The 23,460-nt window shown below is 37.2% G+C and overlaps 1 protein-coding gene across 2 annotated transcripts in view; it reads right to left on the minus strand.

Moving 5' to 3' along the window:
- KCNQ1 (potassium voltage-gated channel subfamily Q member 1) overlaps positions 1-23,460 on the minus strand; it is a 373,582-nt gene that overhangs the window by 312,701 nt on the left and 37,421 nt on the right. For both annotated transcript variants that reach the window (XM_062576714.1, XM_062576713.1), the window contains exon 2: positions 4,867-4,957. In XM_062576714.1, the coding sequence (XP_062432698.1) occupies positions 4,867-4,957 (91 nt within the window). The remainder of the gene's footprint in view (positions 1-4,866; positions 4,958-23,460) is intronic.

A 23,460-nucleotide genomic window follows, 5' to 3' on the forward strand; every position in this document is an offset into this window, starting at 1 on the left:
ACTCTCACTTAATTTTTCAAAAGAATGAAAGTGAAAACAAGCCCCAATGTCCATCTTGTAAGTCTCTGTCTCAGCCTTCTCAATGAGGGAAGATGATCACAAAAATAATGCGAGGATCATTCTGGTTTCTGTGAAGACTGTCTTTAGACTTGAAAGCTGTAAATATTTCTCTCTCTTTCTCTCTCTCAAACACACTCCGCAACACTCCAAACAGCAAACAAGCAAACGAAAAGCCAGGCCATATTCAAACAAAAGCTTATGTTAACACAGGAAATAAAATCTAAATTTCTATTAAGGCCAGCTTCTGTGTCATCTTCTCTTAATTTCAATGCCAATATCACTAATATTAACCAGCTAGAAATACTGCTTTTTATCCTGACTGATGGTCTTTAATATGTTTTTAGAATTGTTTAACCTCTTCAGTAAGCTAGAGCCCAAAGTGGAAAAGGAACTCTGAAAACAAAAAGCTGAAAGGAGCTTATACTTTCATCATAAAAACATGCCCTTACATTTTTTTTTGTTGGAATCTATACTGAAATGAGATGCCTACAAGAAAATAGCTTTTTCAGGCACACTAAATATCCCTTGGTTCAGCAGAATATTTAATCCCCTTGGATCCAGCACTTGGATTTTCTTAGATCACGCTGAGATAACAGCATTCTGCTGTGTTCTGGCACCATAAAATCCTTGCTTATGAAAATAAAAGAAAAATATGGCCTCTCTGGGAACATACATCTCTGAATTACTTTTTTCCATAGTTTAAATATTGTAGTCTCAAAATCAATTTTTACACAGATACACCACATTCTCTTTATGAGTCATGGCAAAAGCTCTCCCGCAACACTATTTTACATGGGCCAAGTGTACATATACCCTTCAAAATGATGATCCTTTCACAGTCTTGGCTCAGACTCCAGCTCATGCTGGGTAAGTGCCAACGAGTAACTGGAGTCAAAACCCTCCAACAGCACCACCTAGTGAAAAAAAGATAAAATAAACACATGCAAATTTAAACAGCTTTCACTGCATTCTCGAAACTAACAAAAGGCCAATTCTCTCCTAATCTCCCGTTACAACTGCATTTAGGTATAGCTTTCATCAAGGCTCTTTGCCTTGTGAAGTGTAGTGACAAGCACAGAAAGATTCAACAGCTAATTGTAAGGTTTTTGTTTAAAACTGCAGTACCACTTGGAACACACACTGAAACTTTCCTTTGTCTATTTTGCCAGTGGCAAGACTGCACTGTTTTTTGTTGTTACGAAAAATAGCTGCATTATAAAATACATAAATTACCAACAACAATGTAACTTCTTCGGTTTCCTACTTCGGTAGTCAGACATGATACGGTAATAACATAACCAGCTTCAGAGCAAAAAAATAGTATGAAACACATATATTAATTATAAACCTCAATGGCCTTTTTAAGCCTGAATTATTTTCAAATAGTTGTTACATTTTGTGTGACTACATTACTGAAACATGAAGGCTTTGTTCACGAAAAGGGGCACACTCAGCTTATGCAGATCTGTAACTTTAAACCTCTGATTACTCCCGTTGGTTTCAAAGACTATCTCCTGAGGTTGCATAGATGTTTAGATCTTTCACGGGGTTTGAGCAAAAGACCTCAGCTACATGGAGGAAATAAAGGAGTACAGCTCCTGATGGTGAGTGTTTTCAAGGGCCCTCTTTGAACAGCTATTCAGCCAGGAGGAACAGGTTCTGCGCTGTTCCTAACGTGCAGCTCAACACCATGCAGTTCATAAGCGGACTACAGCGAGGACTCTGTGACCATTCTAGTTTACAGATAACAGAAACACATATGTATGCTATTATAGCTATTCCGCCTCACTTTCACGATAAATCAGATTTACAGTGCCCATGCAATAAGCTTATCTAATCAGGCCTGCTCTGTGGGGCTTTTTTCAGAAAAAGTTAGAAGTCTCTAAGCGTTACTTTTAAAATTATTTTAATCTCACAGAACACGCACTCAGGCAGTGTAACTCAAGTTTCATGGAATGACTTGAGACCTCATAAGCCTCAAGTTCCTCAGGGTTCACTCAGGCTTAAGGTTACCTCCCTTTCACTGTCCCAGTTAAAGCCAAGCAGAAAAGGCTTCTTTCAGATTGCTATGCTCCTGCTGATAGGTTGTTTCTACATTGCTGGCCTTTGCGGTCTCTCTCTTATCAGCACTAGTTTGTAAATTAACTTTGCACTTCTTTGTTCACCTAAGGCAATGTTACCTACTTTCATCGTCTGTGCCTCCAAATTAAAATTATTATTACGGTATAGTTATTATTATGGCATAATTATTGTTATTGTAGTATACCTAGAAATCCCTCTAAAACACAAAATAGGAACGAATTCTACTGCAAAACAGTAGGAAGAGTGCTCTCCTAAGCACTCTTAGGAGTGCTAAGGACACAAGTCTCCTTGCATGACCCCTTGGGTCAGAAGCTTGCACGGCTTTTTTTTTTTAAATCACTGTATGTTGTTACACACATTCCTCTACTTCTCTGTTTGCATTTCTAAGGTTTCCCTTCAACCCGTTGTCTGTGATGAACCTCTCCAAAGAATTTAGGTACATCTAATTTTGACAGGTTGTAATGATACATTAGAATGAAAGTAAAATCTTAAAATAAGAACAGAAGAGGAGATTTTACGGGGTTGAAACTAATAGAAAGCAGATTCTGACATTTATATTTGTGCTGCAAGGTACTACACAGTCCCACCAAAACTGGACAAAGCAGAGAGTATGGTGCTCAATTTAATGTTTTAGCCCAGTACACCCCTGCCAACTCTCTGAATTTCTTCAAGACCATTACATGTTTCAGTCTTCAGTGAAAACACTGCATTATATCCTTCTGCAGACCAACTGCAGACCACTTATTACATCCTACCGATCAATGTACAGTATTTATCTGGGGTTAACATATATCAAATTTTTCTGTAACTCAATTCAATGCTAACACCACATAATTCACTAGTTGATAGCAGTTACATACCATAGAATTAAACAGAAAATCTCTACATACAGGTAGGCCAAATCAATGCTGAAGCCACACTCAATTTTGCACAGTAATTTTACGGATTTTAACAGCTAACTTTTGATCTAGCTCTTCTGATATACTGGAATATAAACGTAGGCCAATACATTGCATCTGCGGCCCAAGTGCATGTTGCAAACCTTCTCAGAGCTGATTCTGTTAAAAACATGAACACATGCAGAATACTTTTCTTAACTGTACTTACTTTAATTTGCTAGGCTAAATCCCATACACCACAACCCCTTTATACATGAGCTATATCCCTGACATGTGGAAATTGCTGATTTTATACTGCCTGTTCATATATAAACAGGCGCTTGGCTATATTTTATAGAACCTAAGACCTTCCAAATTTAATCCTTAAAGAAAAGGCAATCTGAACATGCCAGTGCTGAATAAACATACACAACTGCTGAATTCCCAAGAAACAATAATAGCAGGATTAAAATGTTAAAAATTAACCATAGCTTTTCTCATCATATAGAACAGGAATACTGCTTAGAAGAAAGATAATACAGTACCTGCCTTGAACACACATAATGCATTCCATGATTTCATGGATTAAAAAAAACACACACACACTACTGGTTATTTTGTTATTAGAATTTTTCCCCGCTGAAACAACATAGCGTGGTGCCCATGTAAAATATTGTGCTGTATTGTCAAATACAAAGTAAAGATGAATGTTTTTAGTGATACTGTTGCAACTGTAATTCATCACAGAAATTGTCAAATTATTTTTAAAAACTCTTAAATCTGTTAAGAAAAAAAATCCCACAACCACAAAACAAAAGAGGCACTGGATGCAGAAATAATACGTATGCACTCCCTTAGCTGGTTACTAGCTATAATAGCGCACTTAGGTGGCATGCAAACACATTGCCTAGAAATACAGAGCAGTTGACACTAAATTTATACTCTTATTCTTACTGTATTCAAGTTAGGTACAAAAATCTTAACATATAGCTAGATAACTTGATAAATTTGATAACTGGTAAATGTTGGGGGTTTTGAGTGAACTTTTTTATGTTAATAATATTTACTGGTACACTGATGAAGGAACTGTTTTGAATAAACATTTCAATTGCTAATTAGCATTTTCTCTATATAAACAACATTTTCTTTAGAAAATAATAGTCATTTACTTACAAGTACAGAACATACAACAGTTAGCAGAGAGTACTGCACCACTGAGGTACAAGATATTTAGTGTTTTTGTATGTTTAAAATCCTGCTTCTCAGTCTTCTAAACTAAGGTTCATGAATATAAAATCTTAACTGGCAGGACAACAGCACTCTGAATATTTCTTGATACGTACCTATAGCAGCACTAATGAACCATGAACACAGGATAACTAAATTCTCTCCATGCATAACATGGGTAGAACAAGTTGACTTAACTCTAAAGTCAATGAAAACATGCAAGTTTTCCACTTGTGAAAGAAGGCTAGATCTAAGTCCCTCCAAGGAAAGGGCTTCCACCTACTTTGTCTTCTAAAGTCAGGTATCTGGTCTTCAGCACGGCTGAACAATAACCTGAGCAGTATGGGATTCAAGCTTAACTAGAACAGTTGTGTGTGTTGGACAAAATGCAGACACCCTCAGTGTACACCATGTAAGAGTGTTCCCGCCTGTGTTTTTGTACTGCTTTGTACTGTCTGGGTTTCTTTAGCTTTAAGTTTCATTAGGAAAAAGTAGAAAGAAGCCTCTTGTGAATTAGGCCATAAAGAATATACCGCCTGATATGATACTAGTTCAGGAAATCGGATTTTACACATTAAGAATAAATATACATCAATCATATTAACGTCCACATACATACCATCCAAAATAACGTCCCTGTAGCCAGAGCTGCATACTGTTCAATTGTAGAAAGCACACTGAATATAAGGCATATCAGCACAATTAGGAAGCTGTAAAAGAATAAAATAAAGTAATGAAATCTAGTAAAAATTAAAAACACAGATATTCATTCCATTATAAATATTTATGCACATAGAAATGTCCTTGCTTCCCGACCCCCCAGAAGAATAACTTTCATTATTTATCCTGATTTTGTGAATTACTATTGCTGAACCTCTCCCTTCAATGCTCCAAATATTTGCCTTTTCACTGTTCTGACTTCTAACAGCTTAAAAAAAGGTTCCTGAATAAGTCAGTGCTTATCAAGGTTTGCCCACGCCATCTTTTATAACCGTTCCTCAAAAGGCCTCAGATAAATAAAATCTGACATTTGCCATCTAAAACACCACATAGGATAATTCCATTTTTAAATAAAAAAAAAAAGATTTCAATCAACGATCGCAGAAAAGATGAGAACAGGAGGTTTTCTTCCCCAGACCCTCCGCCGCCTGAGCGAGTCCTCACAGAGGGGTCCTGGTTCCCAAGGAAGGATTCGCGACACTAGCGGTTGTGGCAAACGCGGTCCGGTTGCCTCTCTAACGCCCAGGAAGCCCTTTCCTCCAGCTCGGATGCCAGGCTGCCAGGCCCTGCTCCCCCTGCAGCCCCTCGCAGGGCAGCAGCCCTGTCACCTGCAGGTGCAAACCCTTTCCCTGAGCAGCTTCCCCACCCGGCAGGACTGCTGCTTGCCTTAAAGGAATATAATCCGTTTGAGAACCAAAACTTTTAAGACCAAAACCAGATGCTGTCCACTACGCACTAGCATCAGCAGCTTCCAGTTTGGCCTTCTAGAATCAGAGCAGTTAAGTAATACAGGCCTAGAGCCATCCGCACAAAGCCAAACACATAAAATATCATTACCAATATGACAGAGGCATCTATTCCCTCTCCAGCAGCTACAAAGTGCTGCTGTAAATTGCCAGAGCCACTGTGGATTAAGAGAGAGGGAACTAAGATTAAGCATGGCAAGGGAAAGAAATGAAAACGTGTAAAGATTCTTTGAATTTTAAACTATAGCTCCAGCTCTAAAGGGAATTGCTAAATTAGTCCCATTGACCTGAACAGCCTGGATAAGGTTGCAAACAGCCTGAGGGACAGAGATCACTGTGTAAGGCCTTAGCCACTGAAGTCTGTTTTCAGATATGTGCATGCATTTGCAATGGCAGGTGCTTTGTTTTTTCCATTTATCTTGCACTATATAAATTACAGCCTCTACACAGTCATAGAGGAGGTCTTTCAAATAGCACACGTCATTCCTCATTACTGAGGGAAGCAAGAAAAGTCTGTAGTGTAGTCACTTTTGCTTTCTTCTGAATTGGCGCCAATGAGCACAAAATAAACTTTCTGCTGCTTCTGTGTTTACAAACTGTGATCAGCTCCTGTAGAATTTACAGCTTGCACTTCCTCATCAGCATAAACCTTGATAAAACATAGAAACTGGATGTGCTGTTTTGGGACACAAACAGTAAAAGGGAATATATAAGGGAAGTACGGGTCTCTGGGGATGCCCATCTCCTACCCTTTTATTTCCAACCCATTTCACACAATCCATTCCTGCTAGTCCATCTGGAAGGGACCGAGAGGTTTTTTTTCTTTTTATCTCAGTGCTGACATATGTGTTCCAGCTACCATCAGTGTCTTCAGCTCAATATATCCATTTATTCACCTCCTACTAGCAACAACCCAAGCAGGCTTTCTTTTGCCTTCTTTGCTTTAAATTGTGAATGCAATCAGTCATGATGAAAATGAAGAATGAGTATTGGCATGTGCCAAGTATAATACTGGCAGGAATCAGGAAAACTTTTCCACAGGAATGCGCCAGCCGTTATGAGGAAAAGGCTGACATATTTAAGCAATAGAGAAGACTGGCCCAGCAAAATAATTTAATATAATCAACAGCATCACGAACAAAAGTTTGCTATAGGATAATCCATGGATTTTACACTTGGAAGACATCCTTGTTATGAAGCATTCTCCTTTATACTCCTCAGTAACTTACAGTTAATTCTTTAAATATAACCAAATGGAAAAACAAACACACTAACCATATTTCTAATCGATGGGAACTACGTAAATACCTTCTGTAAACACTGGATCAAAATTCCCTACTGCTTTTATTGTATTATACAATGTATTTTTAATGTCCATGAAGTAGGGCAGTGCTCTCATGTTTTTGCCATCTTAAACACAGGGGAAGGAGGCACACAGCAAAGAAACGAAGTTCCCAAGGCTACATACAGAACACTGTAAAACAAGGAAGAGTATTTTGCTTCCTATTTAGTGCTTGTGATCACAATTCAATCATTTCTCTTACATATTCAGATAAGGATACATTTTCTTTGACATATCTGTATTTCTCATTGGAAAAGATATAGAGCGTAGTAATTATTAAACTGTTTCCAGTCTTAGCTATATACATGCAGAATGGAGGGGAACAGAATGAAAACTTCACATGGAAATTCAGAATCCTCTCCCATGGCACCTTTTTGTTCAGGTTAGTCTAGCAACTGCCTATTTTTATGTATATGCATCTCTTAAAAAACCCCAAAGATCTGAAATATCAATTTACTTCAGTGATGGAGAGAGACTCAAGTAAAAGGAATTTCATCTTGTTACAAGTTTGTGTGTGGACCTATGTGAATAGGAATAGTTTGAAGTTTGGGTAAAGAAAGAAAAACAGATAGTTTTTATCTCATAGCTCCCCAAACAACTGCATGCTTCTCTTCAAAACATGAGATGAGCAATCAAGATGACTTAAAACATTTATTTATTTATTAAAAGATAGAGTTAATTGTTAGGTTTACTTTTCATAAGTCTATGGAGGCAAGCAATGCCAATCCTTTTCTTTGTGAAGAATCCAGCAACTAAGTCATTTTTTCTCCGTGAGAGATCTCCAAAATGACTATCGATTACAATTATTTTTCTTGGTGGAGCTGGGGGGAAGGACAAGGAGTCCAACACTGAATTCATGAGGAAAAAAAAATTACTAAAACAGGACATCGGTGGTTGCAAATTGGCATGGCTCAGCTGAAGTCACTAGATCAGAGTTACTGTAAATGAGAAATCTTAGACCCTTTATTTTTTCCCCCATAGAAGTGAGAACTTCTTTGCGAGTGTGAATCTTTTGAACGGCCAAGCTCTCAAGAAAACAAAAGTGTGGCAGGGTAGGCATTACAAACTAGATTCCTCAATGATTGCTTCAAAATATAACACATTTAAGTGCAATGCACACACACCCAAAGAATACTGTAAATACATGACAATTGTGAAGAGGAAGCTTGTAGATAATCAAGTACAAAAATCAAATTAGTAAGCAGCGATGAAGAACCGAAGCCTATAGTACAGAAATATCAGGTATATATACACACAAACACATATGAGAATACACTTTTATCTAGATATACCATACATGTGTGGGTGTGTCTGATTTACCTCAGAAAATCTTTTGCCCTTCTTAAATAGAAATAAGACAAACATGAGGCAGAGGAGTGCAAAGATAAGCTAATGATTTGGAGCACCTACAAAGAACATCCAAACCTTACGTAAATGCTGTCCAAGTGGGCAGTCCTTCTATCTACCTATTCATTCAGTATGCTTGTGAAAAACGTAACCCAACCAACATACTAAACCACCAGAGGGCAGCAAATCAAAAACCATCTTATTTCTGTACTTTTTCTGAATAAACACAACTAAACAGCATCGCATATGGATTAAAAGTCAAGGTTTCTCTGCTTAAGTGAAAAGCTGCTAGGCTTATGGGTGGAGTTGCCTGCCAAAACTTTTTCCGCTAAAAAAAGAAAATGAACATGGACATAAAAACTCCATCAGATAACAGCACACTATCTACTTCTATGGGTTTTCATTCTCATGGATCAGTTTGAATCTTATTAACAGCAGAAAAACTCTTGACATTTATCATGCTCCTTCCAGGCTGACAGTATGACAGACCTTCACACCCACAAATACACCCTATCCCAAATGAAATAAATACGTTCAGTCAGATATTTCTTTTTCCTATCTATTTCTTTGGTGTTGGAGACAAGATAGGATGCCTACGAATCTCACCAATACAGCTGTGCCAGTGGAGCACTACAGCTAAGCTGCCAGCACTAACTGGCTATTTTGCTTCTGAGACTGGATCAATTGCACACAGGAAACAAGGTGCAAAATTAGAGAATATAGTCAGCATCTTCTCTATTATCCAACCAGTAAAGAAAGATTAATTTCTTATCAAAGTTAATTGTCTTTATGCCAGCAAGTAATTCAATATGAAATACCTGGTTTCACCTGCCTCCTCTGCCAATGACTTTAGGTAATTTTCTAGATTTACTAAAATTTCCATAATGTTTAAAGAATTAAAAAAAAAAAAATCAGAGAGCATGCCATCTTCTTTCTCATACCTCCATTGTTTTAATGAATATATAGCATTCAATAGAAATGAAAATGACTCAAAGCAATGACCACCTTCACTATCACGTTCTCCGCATTGTAAACAGAAGTTTGTCAGATGGGGATTTCCATGGAGAAGAAAACTATTATACATCTTGTAGTTTGTGTAAGAGGAAGCTAGGAGACACAAACATATATATATATGTGTGTATATATATATATGCACACATACACACACACACATATATATACACACATACATACACATACCCACACACATATATATTCATATAATAGAATACATAAATATATTTCTTTCAATCAGCTGTGTAAATACAAATTCATAAAGACTGCAGTCATAAATATCCTGTGCAAGCTCTTCTATTGTTAAAAAAAGTACATACGATAGAGAAAAATGGTTGTAGAGTTTAACTGTATAGAGCAATATGATCAACAGAAAAAATTAATATGAAAATTGTTTTACATTAAAATGTAAAAATACATTTGCAGTATCCCACTTAGCGAGCAGAACATAGTTACAAAACAATATAAGCTTAAAATCTAGTTTTGTTATGCTTTCTCTCATGGAAAAAAGTCATTTATGTGAAAACTTGATGTGCTGTTCTCCTGTTGGAAGTAAAATGGCTAGTGGACAAATGAGAAAATCACATGATCTTTGGGGAAAAAAAATGAAACATTGGCACAGAATAAGAAAAGCCTAGGCACCATCCTAAGTGCCATCATTTGTTATAGTCATAACAGAAGGTATCAGCGTTGCATCAGTGTAGCTGATCAAGTAGTTCACAACACAGATCCTTCCTAAGAAGGTATTCTGCTCCATTTCATGAGCAGCCACTTAATAATGCTCCGTATGACCACATTACTTGCTCATGTATGGTCTATTGCTAGAACAAGGCCTAATATACAAACATAGGCCTTACTAAAGGAGAATCTCCATATGTACATATATGCATATAGCGTTTCATCATCTATTAATTATTTCTACAAGCATGTTTTGATATCGTGTTTTTAAATACTTAGCAACTATTTAATACATGCTCCAGCAACGTCAGAAATCTCTTAAATTCTAGATTTTTTTAAATATTAATTCAGGATACTTTATGAAGTTTGATTAAATATATCTTAGCATTTCTTCACATGAATGCATGCCCTCGAATGAAACGCATGCTGAATTTCTATAAATTAAGTTAATAGGTGAGAAAGTCTCAATACCTATGAAAAGCAAATGCCATTGCTATTCCAAAAACAAGTCTGCAGAGGTTTGGATAAAAGATTCACAGGACAGGAGAATCAGCAAACCAGTGTGGCTCATTTTATCCTTTGTGGCAATCCATCTCAAAATATAACCAGTGTTTAATTCAGAAGAGCAAGCTGAGCATTCCTTAGGTATCAGGATTCTTCTTGCAGAAATGAATTGCATGTTCTGAAGAGGGGAAATTCAAAAAAATCTTTTTTTTCCTACTCAAAACTACTACATACTTGACATTAGATAACTCCTCAAAAAACCTCCTAAAGAAAAATCTTTTTCTCTCCCCATTTCGCCCATAGGATCACTCATTCTATATAAAACTACACAACAAGCTTTGCTGCCCCAGGCAGAAAGCTGTTCCTGCTAAAAGCTCCTGGGAATACCAGAGAGCTCTTTGCCACACAACTAAGCAACCTGCAGGCCACGCACCTGTTACAGATTTCCAGTCAATAGGATTTCACATTGCTTTTGAAGCAAAATACATCCTCAAGCGCATTATTGGATCAGTGCCACAGTATTTAGCACCTTCCTGAACTGTGTTCTACAGCTGTAAGAATTCAGCAATGGAATTATTATTCGTACAGCACTCTGCATGTTCAAAGCACTGTAAAAATATTAAGGACTTAATCTCTATGATTCCAGTGCATTAGTTCTCTCTATTCAGGATAGGTGTTACAAGTAACATGCACACAAAGGAGAGGATAAGTGCCACTTCTGACAAGCTTATCACTATTGCTATGTAATCACAAGGACAGAAATGTTCAGTAATATTTAATAATCAAACAGGCTGCTTTCATTATTTGAAGAACTTTTTTCTGTTGGCCACTGCGATCAATAGAGATCCTTCTCACATCATCTTCTTTTGGACTAGATACAGAAAGAATGGTGCAATACCAAAAGCAAAACTCTCAGCTGTTCACATCTAATGAATATCAATTACATGTGAGAACTGAGGTTTTTGTTTAGTGTTAATTTTTAGCCCTCTTGAATATAAATCAGGAAGACTTAAAGGAAACACCTATGCAGAGGAATAGGCGCACTCCAGTGTAAATGGTGATTTAACAAACTTAGAAAATTAAAAAAAATACAGGAGAAAACTGTCATTTAAAAACTGTCATCACTGTTATTTAAAAAACAAGCAAACAAATAAAAAACAAACATCCTTGTATGGATGGATGGATGTGTATGTGTACCTAAAGACATACATTAAATAACAGAATTACAAAGTTCATAAAGTCATCTAAGAAACATGATACCTGAGGCTCACTTCAATTCTCTTGTGCATACATGCTAGGATGTAGCACTCAGCTGCATGCTTTCCACCTCCTTCCCCATAAATTGCAGAGTCCTCCCATTCCCACAGCTCAGAATGTAGATAAATATGTGAACTTTCACAGGGAAAGTCAAAGATACAACCCTGACAACTGAACATAACCTCTCCGAGCTCAAGGATGTCATATCTTTTCAAAGGAAAGAGGTTCCAAATTTAACACACCAAAAATTACTGTATGACTTTTAATACCACTTCACTGGGATCAATATTATTGAAATTAAGAAAAAAAGTAATATCTTAATATAGAAACCAGGTATGTAAATTGTCACTCCAACCAGTTAATATCAAACTAATAGACAACTGAAACCAGTATTATAATAAGCAGTATTGGACATTTTAACAAGAGACAGAAGTACTAGCCCTACCCTAACAAACCCATCTAATTTCAAATATGTAAGAGAAATATGTAAATGAGGAGCCTAAACTAAGCCTAACTTAAGTTTCAAGACTCTGATGTCAGTGCAAAGACATCCAGGAAGCATCTCATACCACATCTGAAATGAGTCACTCTGCAGAATGTCTAGTTCTTTCGACTGTTGAGGGAGCAAAGGCTCTAAAAATGGACACTTCCTTTAGATAAGCTGAATGTGGGCCATCCAGTGTATGTGCCTATCCCCAAGCACTTACTAGACTCCACAGAAGAGTAATTTAGTTTTCACTGAATATTTTTAAAGCTGCCTTACAGTAATACAACAGTAAGGAAAAAGCATTTTAGTTTGTCAGACTTGCACATCTGTCTCACAGTAAAAAAATACAAACACCCTAGTTTCCATATATTTTCTCTTGCAGATATCAAGTTCAAAGACAGAAGAATAGCTTAACTAGAAGTATCAGGCATTTGGAAACACTCTGTTGTGCTTACAATCCCCCACTCATTTCACCAGTTGGTTATGGTACAGCCAAACAAATATTTCACCACTGTTGTCTGCCCTAATAATTCCAGTACAATACTTTTTCTTTTAAAGCAGAGACAGTCAGCAGAACACTGGAATTTCTTTAAATCTGTCAGAAAAGGAGCATGAGGATTTCCAGACAGATTCTCCATAGGTTATATGACACAGTATTGGAAAGGACCTTGTGGTACCACAGCATCACAATCACTATCGCAGTGTTTGTAAAAATCCTGGAAAGTCCTACTCTCTCTGTGGCTGTTTCCATTTGAAGAAGCTAGATATACGCTTATTTGCATGCAGCCACCTTACACACTTCAAGTCTGAGCCTCAAACTTCTCTTGTCATAGCTTAAAAAGTGCTGTCTGCAGAACTGTTCTGTAATTCTTTCATTACAAACCCAGGTGTGCGCTCGCACTCACTTCACAAGGGTCTCCGCACCTCTGTCGCTTGGAACGTACAGATCTTCTATCTCCTGAAGCCCACCGCTTCCTTACCATGTATACACAAACATGATAGTCTCCAAAAAAGAAAGCAGAGCAAAGAAGAATTCAGATTTTCATCAACTCTGATCTAACTCCTAGATTGCCTGTGCAAGCAAGCACTGAAGATAAGGTGACAGTGCAGACTTAATTTGTTTTTCCCATGTTATAAGATTGCTTACGAAGAGCATCTGCCTGCATGTAATAGATCACAGATACGCTATCAGTAGATGGCAGTCAAGAATGGTCAGCTTTGTGCTTTGCTAGTATCTAATACTGCTCCAGTTCTTTTAACTCCAAGAATTTTGGAAGTGCCTAATCATCTATGTACTTCTGGATGTTTCAACTAAACTACTTTTAATAAAGTGTGGACATTTACAAAGCAGCAGATGTTTTCTTTCATGGACTCAGTTTTCATTAAACCATTCCTAGAGAACCTGTTTCTTTGCAGGCAGTTAGCACTGTCATATTAGAACAAATGATTTTAGCACATCAGTGTTCACAGACTCCGCATACCTGGTGGATTCATACCCACAAATGGAGCTATCTCAGTGCATATGAAAGTCAGTGTGCAGCACTGCGCTAAAACACTGAGATCATATAAATATAGGCCTGTATATAAACTTGCGACATGCTTCTATGCTATACTATTCATTGAGCAGAAAAACACACACATACACAAGTATGTGGACACAAGTATGTATAGACTTACCTGTACATGGATAAATATGTAACAAAAAACAAAATCTGACTTACTCCATGTAGTCTTTCAGACCATTTAGATACTTTGTCTCAAACAGGGTTGAGAAGTCAGAGAATTTCCAGGAAAGAATTGTACAGCTGACTAGTAAACACAGTAGCTACTATATGCACTATGCTTAGTAATATACAGAAAATACGTGGAACGTGCAGTAGGACACATTTCAACTTTTAGAATTGATCCAGACCAATGCCTTTAACTTTTCACTGACAGCAGCAGAAACCTGCCACATTACAGGCAGCTGTCAGTACTTTGCAGCCTCCAGCCTTGAGCCGCTTCATTTTTTCTGGATTTAACTGTGGTTTTGCAACATCAGCATGCATCTTTTGTAGCTTAATATAATACGTAGAACGATCAATGGAACAACTAACGTTCAGTGAGAGATAACGATGTTCATTTAGGAAATGTCATGAGACAAGCTGGAGGTACTTACTTACCAGATTAACACACAGCCATCATCAAATCAGTATTCAGAATGTGAGTGGATTTTGTTCCTTCTTAAATTCTCTCTACATATGCTCAGTGCAAGCCTTTCCATGAATCTGGAAAAGGTTGGTATCAGGACTTAAATTAAGCTGAAACCTCAAAAAGATTTAATAGGTGAGAAGGTGGATGCAAACCTTAGAATATTATAAATTTAACTTCAGTTCCACCTCTCCAGCGGGATAGCCAATTTATCTCTGTTCAATAGCATATTAGAGCTGACTTAAGCCTGCTCTCTGCTTTCAAAGAACTTTTACTCATTAGAGCTATCAAGTCTTGAGTGTAACAGACTATCAGGAAGTTGCCTTGCATACAGGGAATACTATTTTAGCTTTTAACTGCTAAATCTGTGCTCCTTTTTGGCAGCAAGTCAATGGCTAGTTGTAGTAAATCCTCTCTCATGGAGAAAATGAACGCAACTAAAAAGAAATATTGTATAAATAAAGAACCATCTCACCTCTTCTGGGGCCTCCTTTGTTTTATCTTTGGTAACATTTTGTGTAAACCTCTTTCTTGAATCTCTGTCTCCATCTTATTTGTTTTTAACTGTACTGTAACTGTCTTTGCATGTACAGCTCTGGTCAGTCACATGCATTACTCATCACCAACCCTGTAACTTCCTCACCAATCCTGTAACTGGAGGGAATTTTTACACAGTAAATCACATTTTTTCCATTTAGCTTTTAACTGTGATAGCTTTTACTGGTAAACAGACTAAGGCAAGCAAGGTTTAGCCTCTGCAAAGCATTCAGCTTTAGAAGAACTTGAAGGACAACATTGAAAATGAAGGACATAAGAGTGTGCAGGTTCAAACACAATTTCTGTTCATTGATACTTAAGTTTTCAGATTATGAACATAGAGATCTATGGCAGTGAAAAGCATTATTGTAATGAGGATTTAGATAGATGTCTTGAGGTAAGAGATACAGCTGTAGAAAGTAATAAACAGAAGATAACTGGAAAATTACCCTTTGACAAGTAATTATATTCTTTCTCCTCTCTTAAGGGTTGGGCAGGAAATGGTGAATGTTCTGATGAAAATGTGAGATTTGATAAGGTATCTTCTATTTTGTGACAGAGGAAAAACTAAGACAACAGTGAGAAATAAAGACAACAGTATACAGAATAACCTCGTAGTCTGAAAATTATGTTGCCAAACTACTTGGGTTCAGACTCTTGTTCTGCTCTTCCCCTTGTTTCCTAGTAAGTTCTCTGACACCTAACAAAGCTGCACTGGATCTCTCAATCACCGTTACTGAGGCTGTTTCACTCAACACGAAGAACAGAGTATAACTGGAGAAGTGCCTGGAGTATGAGTCTTCTGTATCTCAGTACCTGAGCTCCCAATCACCCGATTTTACACGGAAGACAGAGGATCACTCTCTTATCTTGACACCTTTCTATTCCAGGCCAGAGAACCATTCCTCACCTAATTTTCAACATAAAATTCTGTTCTGAAAAGGCTTCTATTTTTGCAAGCCAATATTCTACCAACATAAATCTCTAACCACTTCACACAGTACTGCATAGCCATCTGCACATTGTAACTAGGTAAATATTCATACTATTTTATATCAAGTAATTTCTGATTGCATCTAGGCACCCAGTCTTTCCTGCTCTTTCACCACAAACATTGTGGGATTGCTCGAGGACAAAAATTCAAATAAATGGTGGACATTAGAAGGGGAATGGGTAGAACTTGGCAAATGTAGGACAGCTAAGTGAGAGGAAAAGACTCTAGATCACAAATAGCATCAACAGGAAGCTCGTGCAAAGAATAAACAAGGATGGCAGCTCATTTTTATGAAACCATCCTCAACGTACAGCATCAAGTACAAATACCAACCAGTGCTTTTGAAAGTGAGATAAAAGGGTAAGTTTGCTTTTTGAAAACAAACCCAGATTTCAGCATGCAGAGAAAGTGTTCATCCTTAACGAAGTTCACATGCATAAATACCCTATATGCAAAGATCTTATGTTAAACTCTTTTGCAAGTCTTGACCGACTACTGGAAAATTCTGTGATAACTATAAACTATGGGAGCACCACTGCAGTCCATGAATAGGAGACTAAACGAGTAATCAGTTATTCAAGTGCTGGACATCAGGTGTTCTCTATCATTTATTCCATTTTAAAAAGTGTTTATGTTTACTTTTAATGAAGAGAGCAGTCTGGTAAAGATGCATGACTAGAACAAAGCAGTCCTATATGAAGTCCTATATGAAAAATCATTACAACAAGGAGTTAGAAGAGAATAGCAACCTGCAAAAACCGTATCTGAAGATGAAAAGTATACCAGAATTAGAAAAAATACCTTAGTCCTAACAACAAAAAGGATTTAAAAAGAGAGGTGTAAATCTCTGGACTCACAGACTCTTCCAAAGATTTTCCTCTAGGGATTTGTTATACCTTGTTCTCTTTTGTTTTCAAGGCAGGGGAAGGAAGGAGGGGTACAACCCCTTCCCCATTGCTCAGCCTCTCTGCAACACAAAGCTGCACAGCAGAGGGGGGAAACACACTTGTAATCACGCAGAGAAGCATGATTCCCTCCAGGAACTGGATACAAGAGTTTCCTGTATAATGCATTCTTCCCCTCTGCTATGTCCTACATAGGTCAAGCTAATAGATCACTATTCTTGGTTGTCACTTGCCATCAAAAAGCCTCACACAGACAAACAAAGTGTGAATACTCTGTATTAGCTTAGGACTATCACATGGAGTTTCCTGTTAATATGTATTTGTTCCAACTGTAAAGCAAAGTACAGTTGGTCCTTCCTGAAGGAAACAATGGTATAATTTTTAACTATCTCCTTGGCTTCTTAGCAAAGAAATACCATCTTCTAAATCCTGTGTGAGAATCCTGTGTTTTATTGTATAAGATAACGTACAATATATGATAGACTGCTACTAATAAAAGCAGATCAGCTATACAGCTAACAATAAGCAAATTTATTTGGCTCTTCTGGGAGATTAGAAACTGTAAAAATAATTAAAATAATGGGCGCTGTACCAAAGTTCAGAGCACACAATGAATCAAAAGTCATTTAGGATACAGAACCAGAATTATTACAGGAAAGGCCTTTAAGGCCTTGGCAGAGGGTATGATTGCTGTAGAAATGCAAACCAGATGTCAAGATGCTTCAAGAGGAAAGGTTAACTGCCCACAAAAAGCAATGTTATTGCATCCCATAACAAGGCTATTGGTTCCTTCAAAAACAGTCATGGTAGCACAGGAAAAAGATGATAGGTGCTGTGTAAAAGATGCTGGAAGAGGTGTATGCTGCATTCAAAACGAGTGCATGATCCAAGAAACATGAACTACTAGAATCCAAAATTTCACCAGCACCCATAGTGCCCATCAAACAGAGCGTAAAGAGCTGCCTGTGTGTCTGAGTGTTAACATGAAACTCCAACACAGCAATGTGACAGTCATGGAAAACATAATTGCATATGTACAATGGGAAAAGGATGTCACTTAGCACAACAAATCCAATGCATTTTTAGTATCTCTTTTCCCATGCATTTCAGGCTTAGCAAGACAAAAACTTATCATTAATTCTGTTACTTGAAAGCTAGGAAAGTACAGTGGAAATATTGTAAAGTAATTACAAATTTTCTGTCATAGTTTGACAAAACTGTGCAAAGTAGAAGACACATTTTCCTTTTTACAACACATTTTGCCTAGAATATCTCTTCCATTACTCTTTTTGTCATTCTAAAACACAGCTAGGAAACTGGTACAGTTCCATATTCTGTCCTCTTTCTCTCAATTCCACATTCAGCTTTACCCAGATTGTACCTAAGCAGCTCATCATTCAAAGCAAAATGCATCATCTAGCAGTAGATTCCAAAATCAGTCCACTGCTGTGCACCTACTATCTGCAGTTCTAACACCCAGCTCTTTACAAGGTGAACATCAATGCTAAATACACCCTATACTTGGTTTTAAGCATGCATTTAAGTTTAGCATACAATAAGAATGCAAATGATTAATTACACTAACTTTCTTCCTTAGTTACTGTCATTTGGCAATGTTTAAAAGGGAAAGAAACAGAATAACGATGCCACTTAGCACAGCCAACATTAAGCACAAGCAGAGCTGAACCATGGCTTTTCAGCTCGTTGGTTACGTCATTTGATGGTGTCGGCACCAGCAAGAGAATAGGTAACACCCCATTATATCAAAAGGGACATGTGCCAAGCAGGCTCAGAGCAGCAACGGAAGCAAGGTGTGAGCAACGGGTACACTTGGCTCACATGTTCCTGGAGCCAAGGAACTCTCAAGGTCCCCTGAGTCACTCAGGGAGGATGGTGCCTTCAGAGCCTGCTGAGAAGCTGACAACCTTTGCTCCTGGGAGAAACCACATTGAACACTCAATGCTCCTGGGTGTTCCCAGAGGGAATTTTCATTTGAGACTAATCAGCTATATATTTACAAAATGCTGCAGTCGAGGTGGGGATAGACATCTGCCTTATTTTACAGAATAGGCAGACCTGGGGCATGAACAAACAGCAAGAGTTGCAAACAAGGGCTTAAGACAGGTAAGTTGTACAATATAGCTGAGAGTAAACATTTTGTTCTTATTGCAGTAGAGAACTTTCCTTTTTACTGGCCAATTCTGGATAAGTTTTCATTTTAATAAGGGGGAGGGAGGGATAGGAGAAGTGTGTTCTAGAAACCAAGCGCCACAACACCAGTAAAACTTGTTTTCCAGGTGCAGTTTTATATAGTCAGTTTGAGGGTTCTCTAGATCATTTTCCCACTTTTCTTGTAAAAGTGGATTCAAGGCAGATTTTGGTATCCAAAAGTTAAGAGAAATACTCTAACTCTCCAAGCCTGAGTAGAATTCAGCTTCTGAAAAATTGCCAAGCCTAGACTATTGCTCTGCTTTGCTATCATATCTAAATTACATAAATCGTCCTAAATAAAAATTACACTGGACACTTATTTTTTAAACTGATATTGCTTTTCCTTAAATACACAATATCCTTAAACAGGCAACCAGCAGCTTACACCAAACAGCTCCTCTCTTTTGAGCTGATCACACATTATTTTGATAGTTTTGTTTGAGGGAGCAGTTTTAGGAGCTGTATATATTGCATCTCTCTCCCTCTCTCCTCTCTGTCCCTGCTTCTTTTTCTCTCCTTTTTCTCTCTTTTTTCTGGGTCAACTTTCATAATGGCAGTACCACTAAAAATCACTTCCCCTCCTGAATTAAAGGCTAAAAGACACTGTCTATGCCTATTAAAAATATACATGCATTATTTTCATGTCAAAGAGGAGATATGCAATATGTGTCCATAAAAAACAAAAAATAGCTACAAATTAGTTAGATATAAAGGAGCTGCAGGTTGGGATGGTATAGCAGGGCAAATCTGGCTATATACTTGCCCTTTACTTTTTTTGTGGTGGTATAAGAGCGGATACCTTTGGTAAAGGGAGAGGGCTAATGTATAATACCATGGAAAAATTATACTCGACCAGTTTCTCAACTCACAGAATTGCTTGTTTAATACCAGCTTCTGAGTATTGCACATAGCCAGATAAGAAGAGTACCCTACTCCAAAGAAGGAAAACAAGACAGAAGAAAGAAAACACTACCTCCATGTTTTAGGGAAGTAACAGGGGAGACTCAACTAGGTTTTAAAAAGTAGGAAGAGGTTTACTGATAGAGTTAGTCATAGAACAGAATAGAAAGGCACACTGAAACTGGGTATACACTTCTAAATATCCCAGCAGAGTCCCCAGGATGCATGTTCTTACATGCATTGTCAACAAGCTGTTCCAGGAGGCTGTTATTTACACAGGTTATTAAAACGTGTGTCAAATGTGAATTCAGATCCTGGTACAATGCTGAAAAAAACCTCTCACCTTCAACATCCTCCAGTTTGAATAGCTTACATAATCATCAAACCTTTAAAAATCCCTCCTTCATGCCTTGCTTCCCATTGTCTCTTGTCTTTTTAATACAAAGTATTTGTCTTTGCAATCTAAGAATTTATAAATTCAATAACAGATCTATCTAGACCTGCAAAATCAAGAGTCCTGAGGTGACACCCATGTGCAGTTTTCCCTTACAGCACTGAGAAATAAGGAAATCAAAAAGCAAAACCAGGACAGAAAAAGAATAATCTATACCTTTCTTCAAATGATTAATAATTTTTCGTTGCTTTTTCTGCCAACATTTTTTCTTTATTAAAAAATACTTTGTGATAGTAACCATGTCAATACACAATTCTGTCATAATGCCAGTAAAATAATGCAACCTGAATAGACTTCTGAAGGATACCCTAAGAAGGATACAGATAGCCTAAGAATCTTTGCTTTGGCAAACAGCCTTCTCTAGAGTGAATATTCAAGCTAGAATTCTCTGTTGCTAAAAATGTAGTTCATGCAAGAAACTGAAAATATATGCCAGGGTGTTTGCCCACTCTTAGCTGAGCTTGGAGGCTGTAATGTCTATAACTTTGTTATAGACATTATATATAGTTGTATATAGTTAATAGTTCAGTGACAAACAGTAGTACTTCCACAGCATCATTCTAGGTTAGGTAAAAATAACACCATCAACCAACTTTAGACTCCTCTTCCCTTCAGGACAGTTTGTATCTGATATCTGTCTTCTGTCTCTGTGAAAGCTCTCCACAACAGGAAGGCAATATGAATGTTTCTAAAAGCATCTGTTCTCTTTAACACTGCATACAGTGAAATAGAGACATAGACTGAAAAACCATAGATGGATAAATATACAAATGGGGAAGAAAATAAGTAATCACACCTTGAGCTACTGACCTGGAGAGATCTAGATTTCTTATTTTGATCCATTCCAAACATCTCCAAAGTGGTATCAGACTTTGGCAACTCTGACTTAGCTCTCACCTAACCTTCCAAAGTCCTTTCCGTTCTCCTTTTTCCTGAAATAACTATATCTGAAAGAGACTTTCATCAGTGCTGGCAAGATGAAGACCATGAGAAAGATGTAAAACTGGGATAAGTACTCTCATGGCCCTTTTAATTACGATTCTCTGCTTGAATTATTTATAGCTACAGCTGAAAGATGCTTTTAGAGAAGCCAGTGTTGCCTTTTCTCTTTGACTATTTTCACAACCTGTTCTCTACTCTATGAAAGAACCCTGCATTCTCCAGTTTCCCAGTCTTGCCTGCTCAAAGCTGCAAGTCTCATTTCTGAGCCCAAATTTCCACATAGCTGAGAACACTACTCTGCAAGTACCCAGAATAGGGACATGCACCTTGGAGCTGAGGCTCTAGACAAAGTCAGAGGCTTGAACGCCAACCAAGACACTACAGAAGAGTACCACTGCTTTGGACTTTACTGTGCTGGACTTTCAACTTTTGGATCAGGCTCTGAATAATAAGTTTAAACCTATAGTTATTATCACTATGTCTAAATGCTCCCATTCCCTAAGGTCTGTGTATTTTTTGAATGCTCATCCACACAGCTTGCAGAGCAAACTCTCTCTCAAAAATCCTCTATATAGATACACACCAAAGAATGATATGGAATAAATTCTGCACATGTCTAAGGCGAGGGGTGAAAAAAAAAAAAAAGTGGAATCCTTAATCTTAGTTCAGAAACAAGGAAGAGAGATACATGACAGCTTAAAATTTATAAGGCAAAAGCAAAGGAATTTAGCAGACAGACATTTCCATTTCCTTCAGTAAACATTTTCTACTCTCTGGAAAGGCAAGGGCAAGGAAGCTATGGCAACTTGCCTTTCTTAGTTTGTTTTAAGCATGATAGAAATTTTAAATGCCCCTCAAGGAAAAGAATGAAAAGAATCTAGAAAAGGACAGACAACTTTTACATCTACAGTGACAGAATCTTTTTGTAAATACAAAAATCTCAATAATTGGGGGCTGAAAAGCAGAAAAACTAAATACTCCTTTCCCTTAAAAAAGACCTAAACAGATTAAATTCCTCAAATGTAATCTAATCTGCCTATGCTTAAAGAGCTTTACCGTTGTGCCATCACCATACAACAGATGATTTTCCAGGTTGAAAATGCTGAAGATCAATTAATTCCATCATTTCAGAGGTAAATTTAGCTGTTTCTAGGAAATGAGCTGTACCTTTTTGAATTTGCACTTAAGCCACTCAAATTTGTGATCTAAGACTGATTTTACCTGTTCAGAAAATATCTTCAAATCTACACATACACCACTTTAACCTATCTATGAATAAGTCCTTTTATGAATCTTCACAGTGATAATACAACCACCCATATATGAAATTGAAGCAAAACTAGTTTGACTTTATCAAAAGAAAAAATCTATATTTTTCTGAATATGTAAAAATTGCACAGTCTAGACCAACTGTTTTTATTAATTACCCATCAGTAATTATTTGTAATGAAAGATCAGATTGACAGCATCAGCATATAGGAAAATCTCTGCAGATTTTCCGAAGAATCTCTTGTTCTCCACTTCAGCAGCTCATTAGGATCATGCCACACTGAGATGAAAAGGCAAAAAATAAGATTTGAGTTCTTTGGCACGCTAATTAACTTGAACAATAAATGAAATCCCAATTAATTGCTAAAGATGCAATTATCTAACATTACATATTAAAAGTTCTATATGTAATCAAGGACTAGTTTTTATTCCATGGAGGAAAGTACACAGTATATCTGCAACATTAAGATGTCAACAATATTATATCACCCAAATTTAAGACTAAAAGGACTAAATTTCCACCTCATTTCAGCTTTATAGATACACTAAGTTTTATGGTATTAAGCAATAGTGCATGTCAGTTCAATTCCAGGCTTCTTCTTTTTCTTAAATTCAGCTCTTTAAAGATACATCTTAGCTTTATGTGCAGTCCTCTGCAATGAATAATCGTTATAAACATAAATTTGTGATACATACATACATGTCGACAAGCCTTT

The sequence above is a fragment of the Rhea pennata genome, chromosome 5, assembly GCF_028389875.1.
Source record: "Rhea pennata isolate bPtePen1 chromosome 5, bPtePen1.pri, whole genome shotgun sequence".
Classification (NCBI taxonomy): Eukaryota; Metazoa; Chordata; class Aves; order Rheiformes; family Rheidae; genus Rhea; species Rhea pennata.